This window comes from Protopterus annectens, chromosome 9.part0, assembly GCF_019279795.1.
Source record: "Protopterus annectens isolate FY-2018-M chromosome 9.part0, PAN1.0, whole genome shotgun sequence".
In the NCBI taxonomy this organism is placed as follows: domain Eukaryota; kingdom Metazoa; phylum Chordata; order Ceratodontiformes; family Protopteridae; genus Protopterus; species Protopterus annectens.
Genome location: NC_056743.1, coordinates 689,054,860 through 689,074,895, shown reverse-complemented (window position 1 = coordinate 689,074,895; position 20,036 = coordinate 689,054,860). Strand labels below are relative to the sequence as shown.

General features: G+C 43.0%; 1 protein-coding gene across 1 annotated transcript in view; it reads left to right on the top strand.

The window, feature by feature from the left end:
- Nucleotides 1–20,036, top strand: part of LOC122810568 (antigen peptide transporter 2-like) — a 222,326-nt gene that overhangs the window by 58,943 nt on the left and 143,347 nt on the right. The window contains exons 7-9 of the mRNA XM_044082148.1: nt 7,933–7,996; nt 8,173–8,378; nt 9,706–9,903. Of these exons, the coding sequence (XP_043938083.1) occupies nt 7,933–7,996; nt 8,173–8,378; nt 9,706–9,903 (468 nt within the window). The remainder of the gene's footprint in view (nt 1–7,932; nt 7,997–8,172; nt 8,379–9,705; nt 9,904–20,036) is intronic.

Sequence of the window (20,036 nt, the reverse complement as noted above, 5' to 3'; positions counted from 1 at the left end):
AGAGTCGAGATTTTATTCTGATAAGCAAAATAAGTCCTTAACAACATGACATCAGCAGCTGGTGTTTTTCTTATTTTTTTCTTCCTAGTTATGGACCACAGGACAGACTTCTGCCTTTATATAAAATCTAACTTTAGCAGAAGTAAACTCCATGCTCAGTTACTATTAACATTCTGATGGCAGAAGTCGGTTTGGTACTGTTTTTAGAAAGGAAGGTGAGTTACTCTTGTGTATGAAATGCACTCTCTCCAGACATTATTCAGTAAATTGTATTTCAGCAAACTGCTTCGGTGAAGTGATTGTGATGGTAGAACAAACTGTGTTGTCCTTCTTTTCCCTGTTTGCCACTTTTTTGGAAAGCTCTTTAGTTTTTCACATGACCACCTTACTTGCTATCTGTAGAAAAAAAAACAATATTTACATAATTAGGTTATTTCCTTTGTGAATCAGTTTTAAATAATGATAAATATTAACAGATTTGAGATGTTTTTCGGTTATATGGTTATTCATTTGTCTATTACAAACAATACTACTGTGCAAGAACAAATCATTCCTTTGAACCAAAGAATAAAAATAAACAAAACTTCTAATCACCAGCACCACCTGTAAAATCATTTTTTTTTTTTTGCAGTGGCCAAACCTCCATGCGTGGAATATATTAAAGTCCATGGTCACATAATACAGAGGAAAGAGAATAGTCCACACAGTGTGAATCCTGTCCAGTGCACAAATAGACAATATACCTGCAGGGATTTTAGTGATTTACAAGTTCAGCACTGGCAGCTTAAAATCACAGAGTTGAAACCTTGTCCAGTTGATATTTGAAAAAGTAGGGTAACAAAAAGAAAACATAGATCTGATATTGTTTATCCTATTTCATTCCTTACGTATGGGTATTGGATCCGACCTCGGAACCGAGCCGGCCATCTTCCAAGCTCGCGTCAGCTACAAACTCTCGAGCTAAACTCTTACCCAGAATTCCCCTCTCCCTGTTACCCCAGTTTGCCACATCGCCATTTGGTCGTGTCAAGCTGCTTCTCTTGAGCTAAGTATAGATATTTGATGTCAGACTAGTCTAATGTAACTTTTTCTGTCAGAAAAGTTTCTAATTTGTTGTCTTTTACCCTATCACATTTAGCGACTATATCTTCTTGAGTTTCCTTCTCTTTACTCTGCACTTTTTACTGCGAGGTATTTTCTCCCTTACCATCATTGGTAAACCCTTCTTTTCTTCATTACCTTTGGGTATTCTTTCGTACCATTGCTGGTACCCTTTCTTCTGTCTTCTTTCTATCATGGCAGATAAAAAAGGTAGTCCAGGATTTAAAAGGTGTTCAGATTGTGGACACAAACTGCCTACATCTGATGCACACTCTTTGTGTGTTTATTGCTTGGGTGTGTCTCACATATCTGTTGACCCGCCCTGTGGTATTTGTAAAAATTTTTCCAATAGAACTTTGATTGAGAGGAAAAATAAGTTGTTGCTGAAGGGACTTCTTAAATCTCCCTTTTCAGAGGCTATTTCTGGGTCGGAGGCTTCAACCCTCCTAGAGCCCATAAGAAAAAATAAAAGTCACAGTCAGCTGTCAAATTTGCAACATCTTCCCTTCAATAAAGGGACAGGATCAAGACAGTTATATGGCCCCTCTAAGTGTTGTCGCCGGAAAAGGTTGGCTCCTTCCCAAACAGTGGCAATAATCTATGGAGAGGAAAGTACAATGGTTGTTTAGCAGAATCAAGTAATACTAAAACAGTATCACCAGGTCCATCACAAATTACTGTCCCATGTTCATTTGGCTGATTGGGTGTGGTCACTATAACTTTCATTCCCAGCCATTTGCTTGGTTTAGTATCACAGTCTTGTAGTAGAATAACAGCATCTTGATGCATATAAATTTCTACTAAAGGTTGTCCTTTCTGAATCATTTGCGTCTTGTTATCTAAATTGATAGCCTTCACTATCACCTCTCGTTCTGGCTCCCATAATGTAAAAACCTCCCAACTTTCACCTAACAGCCCTTTTTGCCCCCAGTGCCAATTTTCTGGGAGAAAGAGTTTCCAGCCTGTCTCAACTAATGCCATATTTTGTGCTGGCACCCTTTGTTCAGTCAATGCACATAGCCAGAATCGAGTTTGATCAGTATTTGTCAGAAGAGGGTATATGGCATTCGGATTCAGCTTTTCTATTTTCAAAACACAGCAGTTAGATCGAATGTCACTCATATGCATTTGCAAGGGAGTTCCTTGATGCTTTCGGGTTCTGTTATTCAGCTGACTCACAGCTAATTCTAGTAGCAGTGCCCAGCCTCGCAATGTTCCATCATTCGTATTCTTTCAATTTGTTCTTTAAGGAGCCCATTATACCTTTCAATTAAACCAGCAGCTTGGGGATGATATGGGATATGCAGTACCCATCGAACTCCATTTTCCTTTGCCCACTCTTGGACCTCTGTCCGTAAAGTGGCTGCCTTGGTCACTTTGGATTTCAGCGGGAATCCCATATGTCACACATAATTTATTCAATCCTTTTAACACTGCTTGCTGATTTGCCTTTTTGCATGGGGACACCATTAGTAATCCTGAATAAGTGTCCACCATCGTTAGGCAGTATTGCTGGTTTTGATCCAGTGGTAAAGGACCAATAAAGTCTATTTGCCAGATTTGTGCTGGGCGGCTGCCTCTGTGAATGTGTCCGCATGCTTCTGCTTGCAGGTGCTTCTGTGTATTTCTCTGACAAATTTCACACTGTTTTATAACATCCGTAGTTACTTCCTTATTTAACTGCATACCATGCCTCCGGGCCCATTCTATCGTCGCATCTCTTCCCAAATGTCCACTCCGATCATGGGCCCATCTTGCCATACTGGCACTTTCGACTTTCTCTTCAGTAACACGTACCGCGGCCATCATATCTACCTGCTGGTTATGCCTCCTTTCATTTGTTACAAGTGATGCATGGGCATCTACATGTCCAACACTGATTTTACATTGTTGAGCTTTTTCCCAAATCCGTTGCCAATCTTCTGAACCTCCCCACAGAGGTCTGCCATGGATCTTCCAATCCTGTTGCTGCCAGGCAGGTAACCAGGTCGTCAGTCCTTTATAAACTGCCCAGCTGTCAGTGTAGATGTATGCTTCGTCCTCCGGTGATAAACTATCGATGACCAGGGCAACAGCTCGTAATTCTGCCTGATTATTTGAACCGGCAGTACCTTCATCAAATAACACAGTTTCTGTTCAGGCAATAAGCTACCGCAGTCCAGGTCCTACCATTTGATCCAATTTTGGCAGAACCATCAGTAAACCATGCAAATTTTTGTTTTTCTGCATCTAAATTATCAAATGGTAATGCTTCGGTTATCGGAGACTGTGGAAGCTCATGTCGCTGTTGTTCTATCGCATCAGCGTCATCCAGAATTACCAGTCCAGCCAATTGTTGTTGTACCTGAGACACTCCAGGCACGATGTTGGCCCTTTCCTGTAAATACCACTTCCACTTCTGTACAGTCGAAGATTGTGCTATCAGGGTTTTCATTAAGGTATTGTCTCGTAACCACCCCTGGATTGGGTAGTCTATTTTAACTGTCACTGTTTGTTGTTTAGTTATTCCTTCCACATGAATCAATGCTGTGTATACCGCCAGTACATGCTGCTCAAGGGGGCTATATCTCACCTGCGCTCCAGTCAGGGATTTGGACCAAAATCCCAAGGGTCTCTTTTTCCCAGTGTCATCCTTCTGCCACAGCCCCCAAGACATAACATTATTGGCAACTGTTACTTCCAGGACAAAAGGTTGTTGTGGATCAACCGGGCCCAGCCCCACGCTCTGCTGTAGAGCCTTTTTTGCTTCTTCAAAAGCCGTTTGTTGCTTGGGACCCCATTGAAAATCACATTTTTTCCTAGTTACATAGTGAATGGGTCACAAGATCAGTCCAAGATGAGGTACAAATGCTCTCCAAAAGCCCATTGCTCCCAAAAAGGCCTGTGCCTGCTGTTTCGTTTTTGGGACTGCAATTTTCTGGATACTCTCCAGTGCTGCTGCAGGAATTTCCCTTTTCGCTCCGTTCCAAATCATACCAAGGAATTTTACTGATGTCCCTTGTTGTGTTTTATTCTCATTTATAGCCCACCCTCTGTTTTGAAGGTGCTGCACTACAGTCTTTAATGCGGTCTCCACCTCGGATTTTTCTCCAGTAATCATTATGTCATCAATGTAATGAAAAATAGTCACTTTGTCTAGCTGTAACTTGGCTAGGTCTCTAGCCACTAGTCCATGACACAGGGTAGGGCTGTGCAGATATCCTTGAGGTAACACTTGGAAGGTATACTGCCTCCCCTCCCAGGTAAAAGCAAACTGGGCTCTGCTTTCTTCTGCTATCGGAATGGAGAAGAAGGCATTTGCCAAGTCCAAAACTGCATGATATGGTCCAGCAGAGGAAGACAATCTTTCCACGATCGTAACAATGTCTGGAACAGCTGCCGCTAAGGGTGGGGCCACCTTGTTCAGACCTCGATAATCTACAGTCATTCGCCATGATCCATCAGGTTTCCTTACTGGCCACACCGGACTGTTGAATGGACTCACTGTTGGCTCAAGTATGCCAACCCAAGCAGTTCTTGGATCGTCTCAGTAATTTTAGCTGCCCACCTGGGATACGATATTGTTTGATGTTCACTATTGTTTTAGGCGTGGGAATACAAAGCGGTTCCCACTTAGCATTGCCTCGAACTACAGCCTTAACTGCGTTGACTGAACAATGCCGCACTCCAAACCTAAATGGCCCTACAGTGGTTTCCAAAGTTCTACCCTTTAACACATCTATTCCTAAAATGTGTTCAGGTACTGGAGCTATCACTGCTTCAATGTAAATAGGAATACCATCCCCAAAAGCTATCTTTATCTTGGTTTTGGTACCTAGTGTCTTTGCCCCATCCATAACCATCAATTTCTACATATTGTCCACGAAATCTACGGGGGTTGCCTGCAAAAATGGTTACTTCTGATCCTGTGTCTACCAGAGCCATCACATGTTGTGGCCCTCCCTTCCAAAAAATGGTAAGGGGTACGTAAGGGCGTCGGTCCCCAGGTGTAATTGCTCTTACTGTACCCCTAGCTACTGGGGACCCGCCTACTAGTCAATTTGTCTCTGTTTTTTCGACCGGGGTTCTCCATTCCTTCCCTCCCCAGTCTCTCTCGTCATTAAATTCCTCCTTCTGCCACTGTGCTAGCTCCTCATCAGTAGGGATGTCAGGATATAATTGATTCCATCCTACCTTCCCTTCAGTGGTACTCCTGGTTGGACTTTTTGTAGGGGTTTGCTTTTTACTTTCAGAACTTGAACCTTTTTCTTTTTGTTTCTGCTTCCACTTTTTATATAATTCTTCAGTAGCTATCCCATCTATTTCCACAGCTCCAACCCCCACCTCAACAGATCCAGAAACATTTGCTTTCTCGTAACCTTTTCTCCAGATTTATCTTTTGGTTTCTCTGCATTTGCCTTTCTAGCTCTTCTCTGTTCTTTTTCTTCCACTAATTCTGCCATTTGATTTAGAGTGGCTATTACGTCCCATATCTGCTGACCTACACCACCTGCCAGGGCAGCCATCAGCTGCCCCTTCCACCACTGTGGTGCATTTTTGATTAATTTGCTCCTCATATTACTAGTCATAATTTGTGCATCTGGCCCTCTCGGAAGCACCAATACGCCATCCCTCAATTCCATTGAGTAAACGGCAGCCAACATAGCCATTTCTCTTAACTGCTGTATGGCCTCTGCTATTGTTTTCCAAGGCTTATGTTCATCAGCTACTGCTGTAGCATCTGGCCAAGTAGCGGGAAAGCCGAGGCTAACCACACCACCAGTGTATTCACCTGGGAATCACCATGATCTATATTGTTTACTATTTGCTTTAGACGTGGGTGAAACACCAGACATGCACACTGGTGCATCTCTTCAGCATTTAGAGACACCGCTTCTCCCCCTTGGTCCCAAACCCACAGAAACCGCGCCAAAACAGTTTCCCCTGCCTTCTGCTTATAGATTTGGATTATATTCAATAATTCAGCTTATGATAACTCCGCACCTCCACCCATTGTTGTGGTGCTGCCCTCCAGTCCACTGTCCCTTTTTCTCAATAACTGGGCGCGCCTCCACTGACGGAGGATTTACTATTTCAAAATCACTATCACCCTCATCCGCTGAGGGAAATCACCTTCCCACTTCTCAGGATCAAACTCTGCCTTACACAGCAAAGCACCTAACCCGAGGCCTTGAGGGTGGATGGCGTTGTTTTCTCCCATTTCGTTGTTCACGCTGTTGTATTATCTGAGTAGCTAAAGTCACTGAATTAGATTTCCAGTGCTCAGCTTCCTCCCCTACTTTAACAAGCGCCATGTTTGCCTTCTCCAAGGCATCTCTATCTAATCTATGTGTGTGTGTGAGTTCTTTACACGCTCTTCTAATTCGAAACTTTTCTTTTAGTGAGTCTACATCTCTGTCTAATTCCTGAATTGCTTCAAAGAACAGCCATCCGCTGCCCCTACCCTCCTTCACCTTTTTCCCTTACCATCCAATTTTAACCCTTCTAAAGCTCTAGCTAGGCTATCAGGATCTGCCTTAGGTCTTTCCTGCAAGGGTTTTGGAGAAGGAGGAGGAGAAACTTGACTCAATACCTTAGCAAGAGGATCCCACTTCCCAAATAATGCTGTCAAAGTAGCATCAACACCCAACTTATTTGGAGTGCTTAATGCAACATCCTTCTTACCTATACCTAGGTGTTTTAAAGGAAAAAACATTGGTTGTTGTTGTGACATCTCTACTGCAAACCCCAGATCCTGCCGACTACGCCAAGTGTATCAGTCCGTTACTTCAAAATCTGAGGTTAATACAGGAATAGAAATGACACAAAACACCAAGGCTCAAACTTAACTTATTAATTTATTAAGCAAAACTTTTCTTAAAGTACAGTAAGACTAAAACTAAATAAACAAAAGCTAATAAATCATGTACTTACAAGCATATGCATAAACAAAATCATCTTTGCCACTGATAGGGAAACTTCAAATCCTATCCAGTGCAGCTATCTGTTCAGTCAAGGCAAGGCCGACACTGGCAAAATGTCTCTAAGCTCAGTTCAGGCTGGTGCTGTGATCAAATCCGGATGCTGATGATGATTTTCATCTTAGCCTTTGAGCTTTATAGTCTTTTTTTGAGTTGACAGAATATTGTAGAAAGATCTGACATTACAGGCTCATCATGAGCTGATGGAATATTTTAGAAAATTACAGATCATTTCCTAAGTTGTAAACAAGTCTAGTAATGTCTGGTCTTGTGCCCTACTTCCCTTTTTCAGGGAACAGTTAGCTCACAACCTTGTGATATAGTTCCTCTTTGAAATCCCCACATTCTGGTAAACATCTTTTAAGCTGATAAACAACTTATGGGTTAACAAAAGTTCAATGATACCAGTAATCAGTGAGCAAGGCCTGCTCTTAAGCATATTGTATTGTTTCAGTATTAGCAGCATATAGTGAGGTAGTGGCGTATCAAACACTAGCAATAATCAATCTAGCAATAATTAAACATACACAGTGATATGTGGCTCGAGGCATAGCAAAAACTGGTAGGCTGTGTGGATCCGTCACACTGCCCTAGTGGGCCATTTTAAACCTAGCCAGTTACCCCCCATGAGAATCAAACCTGCACCTTAGGTCTGCAAGATAAACACCTTAGCCATTATGCCAGCCTCCCACTAGTGTTAAATCAATGGTATTACAAACTGAGGCCGCTGTCTGGTATACTTATGGAATAATAACTGTCACAATTCAAATAAATTTGAGTTTTTCCTGTATCACAAGCAGTAAATAGTTCCGACAGTAAAAAATGGAGTTGTTACAGACTATACCATTGAGCATGCTTTTTTGTGGTTTAGTCAGTAATTTTATATAAAGGTGTCTTTAATGGAGTGATGTTTGAAGATTCCAGCCCATGTGATGGTATCTGGTTTAATAGCATGTTTTATTTGAAAAAATGATTATTGATATGGAGTGGTAATGTTAAATGAGCTCTCATATAAAACTTTGTTAAATAAATTAATTTCACTGGGCTATATGGAACTTCACAGTACTGAGCGATATGGAAGTCAGACTTTTCGTTAATATTCTTTCTTCAGGTCATTTAACTTCCCGGCTATCTGTTGACACACCTCGGATGAGTCGATCAATTGCTGCTAATGTCAACATCTTCCTTCATTACCTGGTGAAAACATTGGGCACTTATTATTTTATTTTGACAATATCCTGGCAATTAACTGCACTTACGATTATTGAATCATTGGTGTCTGGACTGATTCAGATGTTTTATAACCCATTCAACAAGGTAATGTGTGATGTATTGTAGGCACTAGAATGCTGTAACGTAGTCATAAAATTAGTTAAGAAAAGAAATCCATTTCTATATAGTTTCCATTTCCATATCCTCTTACGTCCTAGGTAAGCAAATAAGCAACATTTTGCAGGTTTATTTTATTTATTTATCCTTTAAGTGGGTTTGACCCCAAGCACAGCAAACATTTTCAGTGTAATTTTGTTTTGTCTTGGAAGGACAAATAGGAGAAGTGGAATTGGCAGCGGGGCTGGGGGACCATCAAGCTTAGATCTGTTTAACTAGCTTTATCAGTGAAATATAACATTCAAGAGGCAGGAGGATATAGCTTGTTCACAACACATTATTTAAACCACTGCATTGAGCTACTAGCTAAGGCAATGTGTGCAGATATCTCTGTCATCTGGGTAATGCTACTAAAAGAAGCACTCATAAAGTAAATTGTGAGTTAATAACTATTCTTCCCTGGGATTAGAAGATATTGATTTCTGAAAGCGCCATGTGTAGTTACAAGTTGTCACTTTCTGAAGTAATACTATTTGATATTTATTGAAGTACGCTGCACAGAAGACATACACAAATCCGAGCGAGTTTTGGTTTTCAAGGGCAGTGCTGCAGTGGTTAGTGCTGCAGGGGAGGGAGTGTTCACCTGACTGACTAGCCCACTCCCTACATCTACACTCTCACCTCTCATTGGGAATTAGGCTATATGCCCATAGTCTCTCTGTGGGTGTGGGGTGACCTGGATCACATCCTGGTTTAAATGCACTGATGAATATCCAAGGACAGAGAGTGAATGGGTCACAGCGTTCTTCCCCAGTTCTATGTGGAAATTAGCATAAACCATCCCAGATTTAGGACTAGTATACTAGTCTAGAGGCCTGGGTCCCATCCTTGCTAAGGAGCACATGGGTCAAGTTGGGTGACCCCACCCAAGATGGGAAAGGTCAATGGAGTTATCAGATCAATCAAATGGAAAGTGGGAGAAACTGTTTGCTGTTTGCACTTGTCCCAAATTATGTGATTTCTTCATGCAGAGATTTATGTAGAGTGTAATCTGCACTGTAGCAATTTCTGTAATATGTTATTTTCTTTGATTGACAGTTTAATAGTATATGAACTGAGAAATAGAAACTGCAAAATCTAATGTCTCTGAGTTTTGGTACTAAAATGAGAGTTACCATCTAAATTATTTAGAGTCAGTGTTATTTATAAAAGCAATCATATGAACAGCAGCAACTTTACTGTTTCTTGTGTACTTTCAGATTTGGCACAGGTGTCACTGTTTATTTGTGGTTTCTTACTGTATTATTGCTATTAGAAAATCATTGAAAAGATCCAGGATTCCATTGCTCAGTCAAATTCAGTGGCAGAAGAAATAATATCATCTATAAAGATGGTCAGGAGTTTTGCTACCGAGGAAGAGGAGAACCAGAGATACCAGTCTAAACTTGAAATCATGCATGTTCTGAACATATGGAGGGATACTGCCCGTGCAGCATTCATATTTTCAAGAAGGGTAAATTTCCGAGTCATTTATTTCTAGGTTTGAATGGTATGACTTTTGTTGGCATATGGTTGAAGTGAATAAATATTTTCAGGTAGCCATTTAATTATTTGCAGATTTAATTTTAATTTTACAGCCAGGTTTCTGTTTTATTAGATAAACCTAAGAGTCGAGATTTTATTCTGATAAGCAAAATAAGTCCTTAACATGACATCAGCAGCTGGTGTTTTTCTTATTTTTTTCTCCCTAGTTATGGACCACAGGACAGACTTCTGCCTTTATATAAAATCTAACTTTAGCAGAAGTAAACGCCATGCTCAGTTACTATTAACATTCTGATGGCAGAAGTCGGTTTGGTACTATTTTTAGAAAGGAAGGTGAGTTACTCTTGTGTATGAAATGCACTCTCTCCAGACATTGTTCAGTAAATTGTATTTCAGCAAACTGCTTCGGTGAAGTGATTGTGATGGTAGAACAAACTGTGTTGTCCTTCTTTTCCCTGTTTGCCACTTTTTTGGAAAGCTCTTTAGTTTTTCACATGACCACCTTACTTGCTATCTGTAGAAAATAAACAATATTTACATAATTAGGTTATTTCCTTTGTGAATCAGTTTTAAATAATGATAAATATTAACAGATTTGAGATGTTTTCAGTTATATGGTTATTCATTTGTCTATTACAAACGATACTACTGTGCAAGAACAAATCATTCCGTTGAACCAAAGAATAAAAATAAACAAAACTTCTAATCACCAGTACCACCTGTAAAATCATTTTTTTTTTTTTGCAGTGGCCAAACCTCCATGCGTGGAATATATTAACTCCATGGTCACATAATACAGAGGAAAGAGAATAGTCCACACAGTGTGAATCCTGTCCAGTGCACAAATAGACAATATACCTGCAGGGATTTTAGTGATTTACAAGTTCAGCACAGGCAGCTTAAAATCACAGCGTTGAAACCTTGTCCAGTTGATATTTGAAAAAGTAGGGTAACAAAAAGAAAACATAGATCTGATATTGTTTATCCTATTTCATTCCTTACGTATGGGTATCGGTTCCGACCTCGGAACCGAGCCGGCCATCTTCCAAGCTCGCGTCAGCTACAAACTCTCGAGCTAAACTCTTACCCAGAATTCCCCTCTCCCTGTTACCCCAGTTTGCCACATCGCCATTTGGTCGTGTCAAGCTGCTTCTCTTGAGCTAAGTATAGATATTTGTTGTCAGACTAGTCTAATGTAACTTTTTCTGTCAGAAAAGTTTCTAATTTGTTGTCTTTTACCCTATCACATTTAGCGACTATATCTTCTTGAGTTTCCTTCTCTTTACTCTGCACTTTTTACTGCGAGGTACTTTCTCCCTTACCATCGTTGGTAAACCCTTCTTTTCTTCATTACCTTTGGGTATTCTTTCGTACCATTGCTGGTACCCTTTCTTCCTTCTTCGTTCTATCACGGCAGATAAAAAAGGTAGTCCAGGATTTAAAAGGTGTTCAGATTGTGGACACAAACTACCTACATCTGATGCACACTCTTTGTGTGTTTATTGCTTGGGTGTGTCTCACTTATCTGTTGACCCGCCCTGTGGTATTTGTAAAAATTTTTCCAATAGAACTTTGATTGAGAGGAAAAATAAGTTGTTGCTGAAGGGACTTCTTAAATCTCCCTTTTCAGAGGCTATTTCTGGGTCGGAGGCTTCAACCCCTCCTAGAGCCCATAAGAAAATATCGGATGATCCTACAAAGGCCAAGTGTCTACCTTCGTCCCCAGCTGAGAACTCCCGCCAACCAAGACCTAAGAAGGCTAAAGTTTCTGCTTCGGAGCTCACTCAGTCAGCCCCAGTGCTTTCGGTGCCTAGACCTTTGGCTCCAAGGCCTTTGGTGCCATCAGTGATTTCGGCTCCGTCTACTGTAGCCTTTACTATATCGGTACTGAGGGGTTCCTCAGTTTAGACTACTGCAACTACTACATCGGCACCGACTGTTCAGTCGGCGCAGACCTTGACCATGTCAGCTCCAACATCTTCCTCAGAACCAACACCTCCGTTATTGGCACCAATTTTGTCGGTTTCAGCTTCGGTACCAGCAACCACTTCGGCACCGATCTTTTTGTCAGTGCAGGCCGTGACCTCATCACCTATGATTTCCTCGGTGCAGACACCCGTAGTCCAGTCTCTCTCGGCACCGTTGTTCTCAGTGCAGACTGGTGAGGTGGGCACTGAGCTTCTCTCTTTTATGGACAGACCGGTTTCTCCCTCAGCTGTCTCTGTGAGGTCCACTAGAAGCCTTTCTGAACATGACGTGTTGCGTCTTGTGGATCAAGTGCTTCTGGCCAGAGGTATCCCGCCCCCCCCAGGACCTATCCTTCCTTGGGAGGTGATCACCCATCGCCAAAGACCCCTTCTTATTCTTCTCCTTCATTGACTTTGAAGTCCATTGATATAGCACAGTCTTCGCCCTCTGTGGTTCCCTTTATTGACCTCACTAAGGAACCGCAGTTGCCTTCATGGCAGGAGAGTTTTGTTATGACCCAGGATGATAGTTGTGACATGCGTAATTTGTTGTTTTACAGCCATCCGGGGACTCCGGGTCGGCAGGCTGAGCCACTTAGGGGAGGGGTGACCCCTGTCCTGGACACTCACCCCTCTTCAGGTGGACAGCCTTCCAACTGATGGAGAAGGCTCTGGCTTCTGCTGGCGATACTGTGCTGTCTATCTCCCCGCCCTCCTCTGGACCGCTATGTTCACAAGTCGCACTTAGCGGACACCAGGCGCAAGGGCCTCAGTACATTTTCCCACAGGAAACCCCATTTCTGTTGTCTTCCCCAGCTTCCCCCGCTGAGGACATTCACCAGAAAAGTTTGTGCAAGAGGAAACACATGGACTCCACTGAGGAGTCCCTCACTGAAGACACAGACTTTGATGATGGGGAAGGATCCCCTCGGTCACCCTGTTGAGGTATCCTTTGGTGATATCCTAGAAATCCAACAGAGAGGTGACTGGTAGCCCTCTAATCTGACCTCTGAGGAGTCTGTGTTCCTGCAGGCTTTTCATGCCCACCCCCCTACTTCTGGGTTACTCCACCTGCCAGTGAACTGGTCCGGCTCATCGTGCAGCATGCGTGGAAGGCTCCTGACACCATCGAGGCTATTCCATGGAGGCCAGATAAGATTTTGTCCCCTCCTGCTACTGATCCCCATTGGTCTAAAGGTCTTCCTGTGGATGCTGTGGTGGTGGCGGCCACCACCAAAAAGGATCTGGTGGAAGAAGAAAGCCAGACTGTCCATCCGCCCAACAAAGAGTCCTGGGCCCTGGACAGGGAAGCGCACCTGTGCATCAGCGACCTTTGCTATCAGGTCCCTGAATTATATGGCACACTTTACCAGGCTTCAAAGGGATTTAATTTCCGAGCTGTCTGAAACTTTGGCTGGTGACATGTCTGATGAGGTCCATGACAATGTGGTCTCTCAGCTGGCCACTATTGAGTCAATATCTAACTCCTCCATTCGACTGATATCCCACGCATCAGAAGGAGCAGCTAGAGCAGCGGGTTCAGCTGTGGTCATGAGATGACAAGCCTGGATGCGCTTGTGCAATTTCACGGAACCCTTTAAGGCTTTCTTTCTTAATGCTCCTATTGAAGCCTCTTCGTTGTTTGGACCCAAAGTTAAAAGCACACTGCCCAGATGTGAACAGGATGGTAAGACCCTTTCTGCTGTAGGTGTCCGTTATTCTTCCCCTCAACGTGCTTTCTCCCGAAACCAAAAGAGTGGGAAGATATGGTTCAATAAGTCTCAGGGTCCTTTCCGTGACACACAGGCCGAGTTCTCCCCTAGAGGCAGAGGGGGAAACTCACAGGGAAGATGCCCCTTTGGGGGCAGAGGGGGTCCATGTAACCAGGGTTCCAGGGACTCTTTTTCTGGCCAATCCTACCAGCGCTCCTGAAGAGCGACCCAACTCCTTTCCTCTGGAGGTGGTTAGGGGTTATTTCTCCTTGTACCCTTCTGCCTGGCTAACCATCACCACCGATTCTTGGGTACAAAGGATTATAACCAGAGGTTATCATATTCCCTTCGATCTTTGTCCTGTCCCTTCAAAAATCTTCCTGACATTCCACCCAGTCAAAGGGAAGAAGCAGCACTAGAGGTAGAAAAGCTGCTAAGAAAAAGAGTCATCCAAATAGTCCGTCCAGACCAGATAGGATCCGTATTCTACTCAAGACTATTTTTGGTGCCAAAGAAAACTGGGGACTGGAGACCAATTTTGGATCTCCGTGTACTGAACAAGTTTGTAAGAGTACAAAAATTCCAGATGGTCACAATACAGTCTATCCTCCCGCTTTTGGAAAAAGACGATTGGATGTGCTCGATAGATCTTCAAGATGTGTACTACCACATAAAAGTGGACAGGCCATCAAGAAGATTTCTGCTCTTCCGTGCGGGAGCCAGTCACTACCAGTTCAGAGTACTACCCTTTGGACTCTCTACAGCCCCAGAGTGTTCACAAAGTGCATGGCAGTCGTCATATTTCACTTGCGACTACAAGGATTCCAGGTGTTTCCATACCTTGATGACTGACTCATCTCCACCCCCACCAGACATCTATTGGAAGAAGCCCTGGCATACTCTCTCCTCGCTGCACAAAGGCTAGGCATAATGATAAACTGGCAAAAATCCAATCTCACCCCATCTCAGTCCACAGAATTCATAGGGGTCTCCTTGAATACAAAGAATTGCAGAGCATCCATTCCAGAGCACAGAATTCTAAGGATAAAGCAACAACTGATCCCAATCCTTTTAAGGGAGAAATCCACAGCTTACTCTGTCCTACAGCTGTTGGGTTCCATGGCAGCCTCCATCACCATTGTCCCCCTGGACAGGTTTCATATGAGGCTTCTACAATGGCTACTGCTCACCCAATGGTATCCTTTTCAGCATCCTCTTTCAGCCAAGATTTGAGTAACCCACAGGTGCAAACAGGATTTAAATTGGTGGATGACACACAACCCATCACAATGGTCTCGCCCCTTCTCCCCCCAGCAGCCCAAGGCTACAGTGACCACGGACACCTCCCTGATGGGGGTTGGCTATGTCAGAGACAGACAGTCCAAGGCACTTGGTCCGAATTGGAGGCCCAACTGTATATAAAGTTTCTAGAGCTGAGGGCGGTGCTTCTGGCATTGCAAGAATTCCATCCCCTGCTGCCGTCTGGGATGATTGCCATACAATCAGATAACATGGCGGTGGTTTGGTACATCAACAAACAAGGTAGAACCAAATCTTAACCCCTTTGTCGAGAGGCCATGAGGATATGGCAATGGGCGATGGCTACCAACCATTTTCTTCTAGCAATGCACATTCCTGGGAGTTCCAATATAATAGCAGACAGTCTCAGCAGGTGCATTCTACAACCTCACGAGTGGTCCCTGAATCCCTTGATAGCGGTGGAGATTTTCCACCACTGGGGCCGTCGTTGCTGTGACCTTTGCATCCCCGACCAACTACAAATGCAGCAACTACTTCGGCCTGATTCCCCCTCCAGGACAGTCACCCAGGGACGCTCTAGTCCATGATTGGCCCTCGGGTCTTCTTTATGCATTCCCACCTCTCCCCTCATTTCCCAGTTTCTGAGGATAGCCTGTCGGTTGAAGAGCAAGGTGATCCTCATTGCACCATATTGGCCTTGTCAGATTTGGTTCCCCTTCCTTTGACCTCATCTGCTAGATCAACCATGGATTCTCTGTCCAACCCCAGGGTTGATCTCACATCCGCAGAACTTGATTCATCCCAACTTGGACAGCCTGAGGCTCACAGCTTGGCTTCTCCATTTCCCTCGATTGCCAGGCAGAATGATCTTTCTTTACTAGTACTGGACATTCTTATTGCATCTCATAAATCTTCCACTAGAATTAGTTATCTAAGCAAGTGGGAAAGATTTACCTATTGGCTGAAAGAAAAACAAGTAGATCCCTTCTCAGCACCGGCGGTGTCAATAATACTAGAGTATCTGGCCGACCTATATCAATCGGGTCTGTCGGCCTCTACCATTCATTTGGCTGCAATATCTAATTTCCATGAGGGTGTCCAAGACTCCTCTCTTGTGTCACACAAATTATGTAAGACCTTCATAAAAGTATGTTTAACTGAACATGTGTTGTTAAAAAATGTTTTTTACTTTCATGGGAAGTCATACTGGCAGGTTCGTGGTACGGCTATGGGAGCATCTTTTGCTCCCATTTATGCCGACTTGTTTATGGGTTTTTTGGAGGACCAGCTAATATATGATGACAATCACAATATATTTTTGGACCAGCTTGATATTTGGAGACGATATTTGGACAGTTGTTGGATGGTGTGGCGGGGGGATCAGCAATATATGCATGAATTTATACAATAACTTAATGACAACAAATGGGGTATTCAGTTTACATTGCACATTGAATATCAATAAATAACATTTTTGGATGTCATCATAACCAGTCAGGATCATTTGAAGCCCCCTTTTAGAGAACCTATTCAACCATGGGACCTGTCATTAGTTCTACAAGCTCTGACAATGCCACCCTACGAACCAGCTTCTTCTTGCGACCTCAAATATTTGTCATGGAAAACCTTGTTTTTGGTCGCCGTTACTTCTGCCAGACAGACGTATCTCTGAGCTTCAGGCCTTATACATCAAGAGTCCATACTTGATTTTTCATAGAGACAGAGTGTCTTTGAGAACTAATCCTTAATTTCTGCCAAAAGTGATCTCTGAAATGTCCATTAATCAAACCATTGAATTGCCAGTTTTCTTTCCCAATCATTCAAACAGAGGAGAGTATTGCCTTCATACACTAGATATTCACAGGCAAATTCGCTTCTACTTGAGCAAAACTAAGGCCTCTTGTAAATCTGACCAGTTATTTTTGGCCTATTCTGGACTTAGATTAAGATGTGCTGTTGCTAAGGTCACATTGGCTAGATGGTTGAAAGACTGTGTGACCTTCATTTGTACACAACATAATATCCCATTGCCTACTACCATAAAGGCTCATTCGACAAGGTTGGTGACAACTTATGCTGCCTTCCATGCCAGAGCTTCTTTACATGACATCTGTGCAGCTGCAACTTTGGCTATGCCTCATAACTTCATCAGTCATTATAAATTGGATTTTGCCTCCAGAGGAAGAGCATCTTTTGGTTCTATGGTGCTCAGGAATGTCCTTCCATGAGAGCCTCCCTGGAATAGAGGTAGCTGGGGACTCTGTCCCACACATAAGGAATGAACGAGGATTAACAATATCAGATAAAGAAGTTATGTCTTACCATAACATTCCATCTGTATTGTTGATCCTCATTCAGTCATTACGACCCTCCCTCCTTCCCCGTCCTGTGCCTTCTAGTGGATCTCGAGTCCAAAAATTATCCAGCACAAGGGAAAGATGAAAAAATATTTTAGAAATTTAATGTGGCAAATCCCATGAATACAATAAAAGCAAACCGCTTTCGGCTAAAAAGTTGTAGCCTTCTTCAGTGCATCAAAAATATTCATTAGGGCAAACCCTTACAGCTGCATATATATATCACTTAACTGAAGTAATCCATCAATTAATTCAAACCAGAACTAACCTAATTCATTCAAGCCTGGCTTAAATAAAGCACCTAACCTAATAATCCAAGCAGATTATTTTTGATTTAGTAAATTGTGCCATGAAGCTTTACATAACTTGTTCATATGAATTTTGTCTAATATGGTAAAGGTAAATTTAGAAGTTTTATGTGTTGAGTATGTTTGTAGAGGGCATTAGAAACCCTTTTATTTCTTATTTTACCTAGATGTTCACTGAAGGTGTCAGAGACGAAGTCCACCTTTTATCTACCAGTATATGTTCTTATTCATCATCTTCTTTCGGCTGTTCCCGTTAGGGGTCACCACAGCGGATCACCTGTTTCCATTTCTTCCTGTCCTCTGCATCTTGCTCTGTCACACCAACCACCTGCATGTCCTCTCTCACCACATCCATAAACCTTATCTTAGGCCTTCCTCTTTTCCTGTTACCTGGTAGCTTCATCCTTAGCATCTTTTCCCCAATATACTCAGCATTCCTCCTCAGCACATGTCCAAACCAATGTATTCTTGCCTCTCTGGCTTTGTCTCCAAACCTTCCAACCTGGGCTGACCCTCTAATATACTTATTCCTAATCCTGTCCACCCTTGTCACAACCAGTGCAAATCTTAACATCTTTAACTCTGCCGCATCCAGCTCAAACTCCTGCCTTTTTGTCAATGCCACTGTCTCCAACCCATATAACATAGCTGGTCTCACTACCCTCTTGTAGACCTTCCCTTTCACTCTTAAAGGTACTCGTCTGTCACAAATCACTCCTGACACTCTAATCCACCCACTCCATCCTGCCTGTACTCTCTTCTTCACCTCTCTTCCACACTCACCGTTACTCTGAACTATTGACCCCAAGTATTTAAACTCATCCACCTTTGCCACCTCTACTCCTTGCATCCTCACCATTCCTCTATCCTCACTCTCATTCACACACATATATTCTGTCTTAGTCCTGGTGACCTTCATTCCTCTTCCCTCTAGAGCATATCTCCATCTCTCCAGTGTCTCCTCCACCTGTTCCCTACTCTCACTACACATCACAATGTCATCTTCAAACATCATAGTCCACGGGGACTTCTGTCTGATCTCATCTGTCAACCAGTAATCACCATTGCAAATAAGAAAGGGCTCAGAGCTGATCCTTGATGTAACCCCACCTCCACCTTAAACGCATCCCTCGTACATATCCTGTACCACTCTTGCATACTTCTCTGACACTCCTGACTTCCTCATACAATACCACAACTCCTTTCTAGGCACCCTGTCATCTACAAAAACACAATGCAACTCCTTCTGACATTCTCTGTACTTCTCTATCAATATTCTCAGAGCAAACATCTGTAGTGCTCTTTCCCGGCATGAAACCATACTGCTGATCACTAATCATCACATCCCTTCTTAACCTAGCTTCCACTACTCTTTCCCATAACTTCATGCTGTGACTGATCAATTTAATCCCTCTGTAGTTACTACAGCTCTGCACATTTATTCTTAAAAATCGGTACCAAAACACTTTTTCTCCATTCTGCAGACATCCTTTCACTTTCCAAGATTTCATTAAACAATCTGGTTAAAAACTCCACTGCCATTTCACCTAAACACCTCCATGCTTTCACAGGTATGTCATCTAGGCCAACAGCCTTTCCATTCTTCACTCTCTTCATAGCTATCCTTACTTCCTCCTTGCTAATCCATTGTACTTCATGATTCACTATCCCCACATCATCCAACCTTCTCTCCCTCTCATTCTCTTCATTCATCAACCCCTCAAAGTACTCTTTCCATCTCCTCAACACACTCTCCTCGCTTGTGAGTATGTTTCCCTCATTATCCTTCATCACCTTTACCTGCTGCACATCTTTCCTAGCTCAGTCCCTCTGTCTAGCCAATCAGTACAGGTCCTTTTCTCCCTCCTTAGTGTCCAACCTTTCATACAACTCTTCATAAGCCTTATCCTTAAACATTGGCACCTCTCTCTTTGCCATGCACCTCATCTCCTTATACTCCTGTCTACTTTCTTCATCTCTCTGACAATCCCACTTCTTCTTTACCAACCTCTTTGTCTGTATACTCTTCTGTACTTCCTCATTCCACCACCATGTCTCCTTGTCGTCCTTTCTCTGTCCAGATGTGATACCAAGCACCTTTCTAGCCATCTCCCTTACTAGCTCTGCTGTAGTTATCCAGCTATTTTGTAACTCTTCACTGCCACCCAGTGCCTGTCTTAACTCATCCCCGAACTCCACCTCACAATTACCCTTTTTCAGTTTCCAACATTTGATCCTTGGTGCTGCCCTCACACTCCTCCTCCTCTTCTTCCTGATCACCAATGTCATCCTACAAACCACCATCCTATGCTGCCTCCTACTCTCCGGTCACCACTTTACAGTCTCCAATCTCCTTCAAACTGGCCGTCCTACATAAGATATAATCTACCTGTGTGCATCTTCCTCCACTCTTGTATGTCACCCTATGCTCCACCCTCTTGTTAAAATACGTATTCACCACAGCCATGTCCATCCTTTTCGCAAAATCCACTACCAT